The sequence below is a fragment of the Hipposideros armiger genome, unplaced genomic scaffold (genome assembly GCF_001890085.2).
Source record: "Hipposideros armiger isolate ML-2016 unplaced genomic scaffold, ASM189008v1 scaffold_29, whole genome shotgun sequence".
Lineage (NCBI taxonomy): Eukaryota > Metazoa > Chordata > Mammalia > Chiroptera > Hipposideridae > Hipposideros > Hipposideros armiger.
The window spans coordinates 10,660-23,521 of NW_017731379.1; the positions used below are offsets into that span (position 1 = coordinate 10,660).

At 45.3% G+C, this 12,862-nt stretch overlaps 1 protein-coding gene across 1 annotated transcript; it reads left to right on the forward strand.

The window, feature by feature from the left end:
- Nucleotides 1-2,516: 2,516 nt before the first annotated feature.
- On the forward strand, nt 2,517-11,901 carry PCTP (phosphatidylcholine transfer protein). The gene is made up of 5 exons (XM_019636581.1): nt 2,517-2,650; nt 5,195-5,274; nt 8,459-8,630; nt 9,423-9,490; nt 10,631-11,901. The coding sequence occupies exons 1-5, from the start codon at nt 2,608-2,610 to the stop codon at nt 10,694-10,696; spliced, it is 429 nt and encodes a 142-aa protein (XP_019492126.1). The 5' UTR covers nt 2,517-2,607; the 3' UTR covers nt 10,697-11,901.
- Nucleotides 11,902-12,862: the final 961 nt, after the last annotated feature.

The window sequence follows — 12,862 nt, forward strand, 5'->3', positions numbered from 1 at the left end:
TTGGGCGGGGCTGTTCGGTGCTTGAAAAGAACCTTTTTATTGATAGACTAGGAAAGGTGTTACCCAGTGGTTTGTTCCTCCGGAGTTCTGGCATTTCTCAGTTCTGCCACAAAGGGAGTGTTTAAAGGAAGTTGTCACAATAGTTCATTCTTCTGTGTTCACGTAAATCATTCTATTTTTCCCTTCCTAGAGGGTTCTGTTTTCTTTTCTGTGATATGTACAGGACTGAGGTCACTAGGGCTGTTCCTACACTCAGGACGGGGGAAGGGAGACAGTTTAAGGAAACAGTTTGTCTTAATTTATCCAGATAACCAAAGCTAACTCATGTAAAATTGGGGAGATAATTATCTCAAGACACAATTGTCCCTTTTGCTCAATATGTACAGAAAATAGGGCCTCAATATTCTCCAACAAGGAGCTAATTGTCTGTCTCCCAAAGTTGATTAAAACAAGTATGGATATAAGTATGAACCCTCACTGTCTTTCCATATATGCATGTGAGGGGGGACAGGAGGGAGAAGGAAATGTTTCTCCCAAGGTCTGCCTCCCCCCGTCCCCCGCCCCCCAATTGGTGCATTCATGGCACAGCACTTAAGAGGTTCAGATCTACTAGTTTGTCATTGGATGATTGGAGACCCTTGGTATAAAGCCACATACTTTCAGAGCTGGAAAACCCTTGTGAATTCCATTTCAATTTACCTTCCATTTCTCGCCAGGTACTTTCACATATATCTGAGACCCCTAAACTGCCAAGTATTTATCCCTGCCTTATGGCACCTGAGCCAGGAGACCTTTGCAGTCTCATGATCTCTAGAAATAGTCACCATGGTTACCCTTGACTTCACATCAGTTTCTGGCATGATGTTTAAGAGGATGTCTTCATTCGTGCACAATTACCCAATAACATTGTGTTAGCATCTGGAAGTTCAAGTCCATCCAAAGACTTTCTTGCTGTTTGCTTTTGCATTTGGTTTAATCTTAACAATACAAACTTTAGGCAACACGAGGGTCAGGAACTTTAGGTTGCCATTGTACAGAAAGTGAAAATGTGTAGAGCAGCCATCTCCAGCCCAGAACGCTTGCAGATGAGGATATGGCTTACTATGAAAACAAGGGAACGCTCTTGTACTTTGGAATCTAGAAATGGCCTTTTTTTTTTCTGAATAAAAGGGGCTAATATGATCTGGAAATGGTGTTTCTTCCCCCTTTCCAGTCCTTTATACAACAAGTCCTTTATATAAAAAAGAAGCAGTTGCTGAAAAATTCTGTCTTGGGATTGATAAAACAATATATTGGGTTTCGTTATGTCCCATGGGTATCTAAAATAGTAACCTGTCCCCTGAGTGCTAGCTGGCTATAGGACACCCCCACTGGGATGTTTAATAAGCATCTCAAACTCAAAAGTAAAACTCTTGATTACCCCACAGCCCACAAATCATCTCTTCCCCAAGTTTTTTCTAACCCATTTTTCTGGTTGTTCAAGCAAAGGTCCTAAGAGTCATCCTCAATTCTTTGCTTTCTCTTTCCCCACAGCCAATCTTTCAGCAATTCCTATTGACATTACTTCCAAAACATATCCCTAAATCACTGACTTTTCTCCTTCACTCATGTAGCCTCTGTTCAAATCACTGCCATCTCTTATCTGGACCACTGTACCAGTCTTCTAAACCACCTCCCTGTTCCCTTATGATCTACTTTCTGTCAAGCTGCAAGAATCATCCTTTTTAAGTTATGCCCCGTTTAAAGTTATCCCCGGTTTAAAGTCATTCATTGGTTTTCCATAGCAGTTAGAACAAAATATTTAACCCTTACCCTGGTTTACGAATGCCTTCGGGGCCCAGCCCCCACTACCTCTCTGACCTCAGCTCCTGCCCCTCTCCCCCATCCACAGTTCTCCAAACCCCCTGATTTTTTTTTCTTTGAGCATGCCAATCCATCAACCTGAGGGCCTTCCTCTACTAGGAATGGACTTTACTTTCCTCACCCTCCCATGAATGGTTCCTTCTTATATTTAGAACAAGATGTTCTGATAAATGTTACCCCATCCTAGAGGCCTCTCCTGATCACCTGACTATATAGAACACCCCTCCACCAAATCAGGCACCATTATCACATAACCCTTCCTGTGGCCTATTTAAATTACTGGATACTGTTTTTTTGTTTTTAGCTGAGCCATCCTGCAACCTGTTGGCAGCTCAGTGGCAGCTCAGCTCAGGCCGGGAATCAAACTTGGTGACCCTGTTGCTCAGAGCTCACACTCTTGAGGGAGCCCTTAACCAACTGAACCACTCGGCTGGCCCTTACTGGGTACTGTTTATAGCTATCACTACCAATGTCTCTAGCCGAATTTAAGGCCCATGAGAGCAGGCGCCTCGTCTGCTTTTCCACCATTGTGTCACCAAGACCACAGGGAGGTCCTCAGTCAATGGTGTTGCACGCACACCATCCTCAGCTGTTTTTCATATGCTCTGTCACCCCGCTGTTTCTCAACTTGGAATCAACAGGTTGTTTCTGCCTGTTCTGTCTTTACAGCAGACTGGACTTTATGAGTATAAAGTGTTTGGGGTTCTGGAGGACTGCCCGCCGGCTCTACTCGCGGACGTCTATATGGACTTAAGCTACAGAAAACAGTGGGACCAATATGTGAAAGGTGAGTAACATCTGCTATTTAAAAAAAAAAAAACAGTTGGAAAGTAGAATCTATTGTTATTTATTCTAGCCAGTATACAGCAACGGATTTATTTTCTACATGATGTTTCATTTTTAATCTGGGTATAAAAGTCTTAAGGGCTGGGCCGAAATGTGTCTGCTGTTCCTAGGACTTGCTCCTTGCATACTCTTAGATCTACACTCCAGTTTGCTCTGAGGGCTATTTTGTTCTCTCTGGAAGCTGATTGTCATTCTGTATCCCTAGGTGTCATGGAAGGCTTCTTGGAGGAGACGGTGCCCAAGCTTTGTTTTGGAAGTTGAATCCAAGTTTTATAAACAACAAGAACACATTATGTGAGGGGCTAAGGAGATGAGTAGTGTAAGGGCATGCCAGGCCCAGGGAACAGCATGAGGAAAGTCAGGCAAGCATGAAACAGCATGGTTTGTTCAAAACTGTGAGCCACTTGGGACAGAATCTGGAGCTAGGGTGGGCAGAGGGTTCAGATCCCCAAGGGCCTAGACTGGCCACAGTCTGCAGTTCTTAGATTTTACTCTGTAAGTAATGGAGCGTTATAAAAGGCATTGAGTAGAGGATCATGACAGTGGCCTCTGCCATCTCAGTCACAGTGGCATAGAACCGCGGAGTTGCCAAAGGGCAAATGAGCTCTGAAAGACCCTTGCTGTACTGAGGACTCTTGGTTGCAAGTAACAAAAAACTAACAAATGCCAGTGTAAGAAAAGAAAAAAGTTTATTGGTTCATGGCATTGGAAACGCCATGGGTTTCCAGCTTCTAGGATGGCTGCATCCAATTCTTAAATAATTTCTCCATCTCTTGACTCTGTTTTCTTCTGTGTTGACCTAGTTCTTAGGCAGATTCCTGTGTCGTGGAAAAGATGGCTACCGGAAGATCCAGGCTTCTATTCTAACCATGTGTATATCCTCAGAGGAACAGGAACAAAAACTCCAGTTTCCTACTGGGGGCAGCCAGAGTCCCAGGGTTGGCTGTCATCATCCTAGCATGGACCATGTGCTTATTTCCTGTGGACATTTGTCATGGTTTTGGGCCTTTTAGTGTTTTCAGATACCCTTCCTATATGGGGGGGAATTATGACACTTACCTATCCGAGGGCGAAACCAGAGGCGAAACCAGACGTTCTCTGTCCCAGTCTCCCTAGCAGCCGTGGTTCAGTCATGTGATGTAGAAGTTGCCCATGACATGCACATGTGGCTTCAGTTTGGGAAACAGCAACAGGAGGAAGCAGGCAGTGTGCAGAATTCATTTTCCCATGACGGACACAGCTAAGCCTCTGACTGTAGGGAAAAGAGTTGCAGAGCCTCTGATGTTTGGTACCTGCCATAAGCAGTGCAAGCTGCGGTGTCTGGTCCAGGGGCAGCAGCAGATTGGCTTCTCTGGTTCTAACCTAATTCTGGTGCTCCTGGATATTCTGTGAGCTACCTGTGAGCCTTTACTAAACTGCCTTTCAGCCTAACCCGGCTAGAGCGGCAAGCTAAGGCCCTGGCCAGATGCACCACCCCAGGCCATGTCTTGCTCACTTTCCCAGTCCTGAAACTGATGCTGGGTCAGTTCTGCTTAAACCACCCAGTCGAGAAGGAGGGGGCGCGTGATGCCCTGAAGGAGAATTGAGATGCCGGTCCAAGAGGAGAGTCAGTGCTGAGCACGTTCACTCCTTCCCCTTCCAACGCTGTCTTCAGTCCTTGTGGCCCCAATGGGCTGGCAAGCTCTTTCATCCATGGTCTACTTCTAATACATTTTGTTTCAAAAGCTGAATTAATAATACATTTCCCCCATCAGTATCTCCTCAAGGGACTCCCTTGGTTTCTTCAGCAGCCTTGGCTTGCCGTCTTCTCTAAATGGTTATGTAGAAACTCACTGTACAGCATGGGGTCACAGGATGCACATGTTATGAAATTCCTTTGCTGCCTTCCTCCAAGAGATGGCTGCTTTTTGCACACAATAGCCTGATGGAATATTAAGGAAATGTGCTCACTGTAGCTGTGGTGTCGTGTAAAGAAACAGGGGAGAGAAGCAAGAAACTTAGGCTTAGCCACAGTTATGCCACTTTCTGGCTGTTCAGGAAGGACACTGCCCTCTCTGGAACCTTCATTTCCCAGCTAAATACATGAGATGGGAGTGACTCAGTCCAGGGCTCCCTGTAATGTCCTAAACCCTAGAGAGAAGAAAGGTTTCAAAAGCAAAACTATTGGTACTCTAGCGACATCTGGTGGTCACCGTGATTTTTAAAACCTGAAAATTTATTTTTGGATGCCTGTGTCTCATTGCATTCTGTCGAGAATCTTGGTTGTGCTATGACATGGACAAGTTTTTGTTGGATTCTTTTATTTTTACGGTGTTGTTATATCTACTAGACCGTGCCCCTAGCCAACAAACTTTCAGTAGTAATGAATGTGCCTGATTTTTTCCTAGAATCCTATGCCTGATGTGTTCATGGCTTATAGGGCATCATACCTAGGCTTCTTGTTAATTGAAGTTTCAGATGCATTAACTTTTTTTGTTCTCCTTAGAACTCTATGAAAAAGAATGCGACGGCAAGACCGTGGTCTACTGGGAAGTGAAATACCCTTTCCCTATGTCCAACAGAGATGTATCCTTTCCCAAGGTGCACTGATCCTCAGCTTTCTAAGTGCCGCTGTTCCTGTGGCCATGACCCGGTGGTAGTATGTCCCACAGGTGTGGACAACACTGTCTTTGATTCTTGCAGAAGCTACTGCAAGAATCTCCTAGAGCTACTGCCTCTTGTGTGGCTTTAGGAGACCTCAGAGTGTGATTCCTGGGCCTGACCATGTGGAGCATCTGTGATTGTGGTCATTGGAGGGCTGCTCATCCTTTCTTGAGACAGTTTTCTAGGGCTTGAAATTTTTGGGCCACAGAACTGGGGATCTGGGAAGCACTGTTTCTAAAGAGTGTTTAATACACTCCCTCAGTCTAGAGAGAGGGAAAATGACAGAGGCATCCTTACAGGTGGTTAGTGGAAGATTGGGGACCGAATCTCAGGTCCCCGTAATTCCAGATCTCTCATCCCCCCTCCCATTTTATTGACCCCACAGAGATCCCTCACTGACGATTGGCTCTGGACACCGGGTATATGCTTCTTCTCAATGTCCTCTTTTATGATAAGAAGCAGTTGAATGGAATGTGGGGAGTTTTCGCTGGCACTCCTAGGTTCTAAGAAGACTGCTTCGGACCAGCCTGGGAGAGTAGGGTGGGTGTAGGATGATGTTAGGTGATGTTTTGATTCCTCACTTCCCTCTTCAATCACAACAGCTGAGTGTCTTACACAATGAATTTCCATATAAGGAAGATCCTTTTAGCAAAGGGTCTTGTGAATTAAAAACTAAATTTTGGGAACCACTGAATTAGGTGATCGCTGGGGTCTTTTTTAGCTCTAAGATTCTATAAGCCTGTATGTTCCTAAATAATTATTCTCTAGAAAGAGAAGGAGCAGGTGGATGTGTTTTGTGTGTATGGTTTGTATGTGTTTTTGTGTCTAAGTATATGTGTCTCCTCTGGCCTCCAACCAGATGGTAAACTCCATAAGGGTTTCTTTCTTGGCACAATTCCCACATATTGCTAGACAGTTTCCTTACACATAGTGTGTATTTTAACAATTTGTGAATCACTTAATCCCTGAGATTTGATATAGTTTTCTCTAATCCTGCCAACAACTGTGCAAGGTAGGCACCATCATCCCCATTTCACAGTTAAGGCAACTGAGGCAAAGAGCAGTGCACAACTTGGCTCAGGTTCACACAGCTAGTCAGCAGGTTTGGGACCTAGGTCCAGCTGTCTGCAGCGATGATAATCTTGACCAGGCCCTGATCCTTCCTCCCTGACCTCACAGGGACATGGCTAGGTAGGTATTCTCAGGAGTGGACACTTGGGGCTCCTTAAATTTCTATTTCACTGGCTTTCCAATGCCACACAATCCCATAATGAGTTTCTTGGTATTTATATATCGTATATGTCTCTCCAATAAGGGTTGTTACATTTCTGAGAACAGAGAAAAGTGCAGTGGTAAAGAACATTAGTTTTGGAGGAAAGGGCCCAAGTTGAGTGTGTGCCCATTTTCTGCTGTGCTGTGTGACCTAGGAAAAAACCTTTCACGTCTCTGGGCCTCAGTGAACTGGTGGTTCTCCTAGGTAATATGGCACGCTGGGACTTCCAATCCTTCGAAGACCTCTGCCAGATTTTAATCACTATATCAAGTGAATTTTTCCTCAGTGGAGTGTCAGGTGATGTCTATCACATGGGCTGAGTAAGTTGTGGGAGAGAGTGGGACAGTATGGGGGAGAGGAAAACCAGAACCAGAGCAGTATCATTTCTTCCCTAAAACTTTAAAAGCTCCACTCCTCATTACTTAGACAGTCGGGGGAAGACAGTCCTGCAAAGCGCCTGAGTGAGGGGTGGGACGACCATGGGCGCTGTCGAGACTCTGCGGGGGCACGGGGCTGTGGTTGTTGCTGTTATAATAAGTGTAATTGTGTTCACCTTAGAATGATGGTTTTTATTGTCTTAGGCTTTTCATGCCTTCTCGTATTAGACCTAAAATCCTGTCATTTGAAAATGTAATGTACAAAGAGTTGAGCCCTGTCCAGCTATGAAAGTCTAACTAGGTTTCAAAGTCAGATCTGGGTTCAAATCCAGGTTTTATAACTTCAGTTGGGCTATGGGAACTTGGGCAAGTTTCTTTACCTCTCTGATGTAACTTTGACAGCTTTAAGATGGGGATACTTATACTGAACTCACAGGGATTTTGTCAGGATCAAAACTGATGCTGTAAGTAAAGCACGTCATGCTTATTTCATGGTGAGGGCTCAGTAGGTGGTGACTGATTGTGTATTAGGATTATCTTCCATGAATAGTGCCTCTATATAGACATAGTGGTTGTTCTGTGTTTACTGAGATGACATGGCTTTGTTATTCTTGGTGAACCAGAGGTAACCTAGAGAGGACCTCTGCCTACTAAATATTCAGGTATTCACGTGTCTTCTTGTGATCGCCAGTTGGAAGTGACATTGCTCGACCGTCCTCTGGGTGTAGAGGTCAGTAATTAGAGTTTTGGAGGGGGGCAAGACAAAGTGGAATGACCCCATTGTTTATCGAGTACTCATTCAGCGTCAGTCTTTCTCTAATGCCCCCTCCAAGCGTGTCTGCTGGACTATGTTACTCCCTTTTCCTACATAGGGAAACTGAGTCTCAGAAAAATTGAGTAACTAACCCAGGATCACACAACTACCATGTTTCCCCGAAAATAAGAACGGGTCTTATATTAAGTTTTGCTCCAACAATCTACATTTATTCATTTATTCATGTACAAAAATCTACATTTATTCAAACAGTCATGTCTGGCTGACCATCTTAACTGCGGCTTATGTTTGGGGTAGGGCTTCTATTACGAGCATCCTGAGAAATCATGCTAGGGTTTATTTTCCAGTTAGGTCTTATTTTGGGGGAAACACGGTAATAGGTGGTCGATCCTCTGATATCTTCCGGTGGCTTCTTAGAGAAAGGAAGACTGGTTTCCCCACATAATTAGAAGCAGCAAGGCATCATTCACGGGTGGGTAATGCGCGCTCTGGAATGAGCATGCCAGGTGGTATGAGGCACAGTCTTGCAGCGCACACAGGGAGACAAGGCAGGTCACTGAAGTACGAGGAGGAAATGCGGGTGGGGGGAACAGCATCCCCTCCCTTGCTTCAGGCTGTGGGGCTTTCCTCCCGCCCATCTGAAACGCTGGCGTTGACGTCGTGCCTTGACTGGCGGTGCAGTATGTCTACATCCGGCAGCGGCGAGAGCTGGACGTGGAAGGACGGAAGATCCATGTGGTCCTGGCCCGGAGCGCCTCCGTGCCGCAGTTTGCCGAGAGGCCAGGCGTGATCCGGGTGAACGGGTACAAGCAGAGCCTGGCGATCGAGAGCGATGGCAAGAAGGGCAGCAAAGGTAAAGCCCGGGCTCATGCTGGGGCTCTGGCCAGGGCCGCCCACGTGAAGGTCGTGCTGCTTGCGAGGCACGGAAACACGCAGCTTGTTCCCTGAGGTCGGGGAATGGACCGGGGTGCAAAACAACCTGGGAGGAACGCCTGGGGAGAGACGCAATTCGCCTCACATTGGCAGGAGTGCAAAATGGACGTTTAAATCTCACTCCATCCTCTACTGACGCATGCCTTGTCCAGATGAAGTTTGAACATCAAAATGAACCAGAAGGCTTTAGAAATGACTTCAGGCTGGTGCTGTGGATATGTATGTACCTGGCTCATCCGCCACCAGGTCTGGGGGCCGGGGAAGAACTGCAGGACTATCTCGGGGACACAGCTCCCACAATCTTGGACCGTAGTTCTGATGCTTGTTAGATCTGTCACTTTGACATATCAACTAACTTTTCTGAGTCTCCATTTTATCATTTATAAACTGGGGTTTAATGTCACCAACTCCTTAGGATTGTTAGGATCATGAATGAGATAAATAATTAAATGAGAGACTATATCCAAGTGTCTAGTACTTGTCAGATGTTTAATAAATAGCAGCAAAATGTACCTGTGGCTATGTTGTCAGAAATGTTTACATATCCATATCCTGAAAGAGGGTAGAGATAAGAAGTCCACCTGAGTTACATATTACCTCTCCCCTCATTTCCTGGGTCTGAGTCTGAAGGTGGAAGGTTTGCAGGGCTTGTTGCTGTACGTTTCTAACATGTTTTCTCCTTTCTGAATTGTTCTTTCTTTTCCCCCTCTAGTTTTCATGTATTACTTCGATAACCCGGGTGGCCAAATTCCGTCCTGGCTCATTAACTGGGCTGCCAAGGTGAGATCCCTGGAGGCAGGAGGGGCAAGTGTGTTTGACAAATGTTGACTTAGCCCATGGGGCTGTCAGGCTGAAGAGACACGCTGTCTCAAGCCTAATGAGGCTCTTTTATGAAGCAGCTTGGTTGAGTGACCACGGTTAGGACTGGGGTTGCCAATACCCAGGACGAGGCTGGGACAAAAGACAAAAGGCTCCTTAGCTGGAATGCCAGCCCCTCCCTGCCAGTGCCCTGAGACCCCGCCAGGCTCATTCTCTGGAACCTCCGGACAATAGCCGGCTCCTTGCAGGAACAATGGTGCCTCTGGGCCCTGTATCTACTTATAAGACAGGCTGACCTGGCTTCCGAGACAGACATCTCCAAGCCTGGGGAAAGCCTCTAGTTTTGTTATTGTTGTTTTGTTTTGCTGTTCGGTAAGGAAAGGGAACTACAGTGGTTGCCCAAATCATTAGAGACTGCCTAGGAGCCTGGCTTCATGGGGGGTACTCAGCCTGCTTTGTGCCGGTTCTACTTCCTGGCTGAAACTCCCTGGGAGAGTGAAAATGCACATAGGCTTTGGGTCAAACCCATTGCGAATTTGAATCCTGGCCCTGCTTTGACTATGTCATCTATGGAAGCCACTGAGTTTTTTCCATTTTAAAAATGGAGATAGATATTCCCTACCTCACAGAGTGGGAGTAAATAAGCCAATGTTTGGGGAAAGTTTTGCACAATGCTCAACATTAAGTTAATAATGACATATCCAACGTCTTGCCCCCAAATTCTTAGCATTTTCTAATTCTGTAGAACAAGTCCTATTTCTCATTTCTTTGGAAGAAATAAACAACCCAGCCCAATCCCATCTCCTGTGTTTTTTCTTTCTTTTCAAAAAAACGGTATCTCAGGAATGTCTTAACTTTCTACCAGTAAAAGCCAAAATACAGGCAATGCCCTGCACCAGTGGCCTCTGTCATCTAATGTCACCCACGCCCTGGATCTTAGCCTTTGTCATTACCAGTGGCACCATTCTTTTGAAATCCAGCCCACGGCCCTACTGTCTTTTCTTACTCCACAAGCCATCTCTGTTTCCCACAGTCACATCCCAAAGGATCAGGCGTGGCTACTGTGAGGACATAGAAGTGACAGTCTCCTTTGCTTTGCAGAATGGAGTTCCTAACTTCCTGAAAGACATGGCAAAAGCCTGTCAGACCTTCCTCAAGAAAACCTAAGAAAGGCGACTGGAAACCTGGTGTCCGTGGAACGACGTCTCCGCAAGTGCCACAACCCACGAGTTCTCAGCTTTCCTTTCAGTTTCCCGTGTTCAGAGGTGGCACGCTCTCCAGCGTGGCAGCCCTGAGTGTGTGTGTGACGCCCCGGCTTCCTCTCCCCCTTTCTCCACCCCAGAACCGGCTGCTTTCTTCCACTATTGAATAGGCGACAGATTAGGGAAACTTCTGTTTGTTTGTTTTTCAAAAGGGAAGCCCTCCTTAGGGAACACAGACATTCCATTGTGCCATTTTTTTAGGGGGATGGGTGGGTGGAAGAGTGACAACAAAATGCAAGAATGACCCATCCCACCTAGCTGGCTCCAGCCCACAATGGGATTTCTTGCAACTCAGGAGGGGCTGCTAGAAGTTGCGTTCCCTTCCGACTTGCCTCTCAGTGCACCCAGACTGGAAAGCTGTGTTGATGTCCATTTGCCTTAAGCTTTGTGGCTTGATTTGGCTGGGAGTTGAGGTGATAATCCAGTAAGTCTCTGCTCATTCCCACTTGTGGAGGATCAGAAGCTGTTTTGATTTCAAACCACTTTGAAAAACACTGTAGGCCTGACTGAGTCCATCATGTGATAACCATTTTTGGCTTATCATCCATGTCTGGGTTTTTCTCTTTCCTGTATGCCACTGGGAAAAGACTGTCCATACCTCATCAGCTCTGCATTTTACTGGAAGCTGAGGCCTCAGGATGGCTCTGGTAGTCAGCAGAAGCCGAGATGCTTTGCGCACAGCGCTATGATAAAGTGTCTTTCATTATTATATGCAATAAGATGAATTTCCCTTCTAGAATGTTTGGAGATGTTGAAGAGATAATAGTCCGCAGCCAGGGAAATTCTAATTAGTGGTCTGGTTGACTCTACACTTTTTCCTCAGGAATTCTACCTACGTTGTCTGCCTCTTCCACCACCAAAAGACTTCTGGTTTCCCATGTTTTCTCCTGAATTTTGGTAGGGCAAGATATTCTGTGGCACAGCCTCAATGATCTCAGGGAAACATTTTAACCACTATGTGACGGTACCAAACCTTGATTAATGGGCATAGAAATTCAGGATGTGAAGCCAGAAGCAGGGGACTTATTAAAATGAGATACCTCAGACTGTATGTTTTCTCTCTGGGAAGCAAAGTGTGTTGAACACCAAATAAAAACAGAGTGGCTAATATTTGTCCTGTCTGTAGCTTCCTTCCTATCTTGTTCATTTTGCAAGAATGAGTCAGTTTGGTCTTTTTGGTTTCCAGGTCACATCAATCTAAGTCATGGACTTGAACATGAAAAAGCATCTTAGGCTCACTTATGTGCAAGGCCAGGTGTAGAGTTGCCTCAGGTAGAGGCTGATACAGGTGCTCACACTGACATTAGAATTCAGCTCTCTTCTTCAAGTTATCTTTGATGTTGGGCTGTGGTTGGTGGCAGGATTACTGCTAACAGCAAAAGGTAGGCCTGCATCTTCCCAGGCTCGCACTGAGCCAAAGGAAAAAAAAAAGACAGCCTTTCTTTCTATTAATTCCACACCTTCCCATGATTCCCTCTAAACCATGTGCAGATCCCTGCCCCAGTCATTGTCATATGGATAGAATTATGCAATTAAGCAAATGCTTCATAAATTTACCATTAAAATACCATTATCAGTAATCTAGCTGGAACTTAATTTTAGATAAACTAAATTAAATGCATCATGTTGGAAAGAGCAAGTTGCCGTTTTATGTATAATCATTGAAGCGCAAGCACTAAAATTATAGTCTTTGAGCAGAGCATCAACATGAGGGTGCCATGCAAACCATAAAATTAAATGTTTGTTACAAATGTAAGTGTTTGATAATTTGCTAAGAACTCTGAGAATACTGAGTTTCTAGGTAAGGCAGTTAGAAAAAAATAGTCACTGTTTGCTATAATTAGTTGAGTGATGGCGCTTTTGCATTTATTCTTGCTAATTTGGAGAAGACAGTTCTATACAACACTGAGATATGAGGTTATATGGGAAATCGAGAAGCCGAGCCAGAGGCACAAACATTATAGAACTGGTGCTTTAGAGCAGCGGTTCTCAACCTTCCTAATGCCGCGACCCCTTAATACAGTTCCTCATGTTGTGGTGACCCCCAACCATAAAATTATTTTCGTTGCTA

Coding starts and splice junctions, on each gene's coding strand:
- PCTP (XM_019636581.1), top strand. CDS start 2,608: ATGGACTTAAGCTACAGAAAACAGTGGGACCAATATGTGAAAG. Junction 2,651..5,194: donor GTGGGACCAATATGTGAAAG/GTGAGTAACATC, acceptor TGTTCTCCTTAG/AACTCTATGAAAAAGAATGC. Junction 5,275..8,458: donor TCCCTATGTCCAACAGAGAT/GTATCCTTTCCC, acceptor CTGGCGGTGCAG/TATGTCTACATCCGGCAGCG.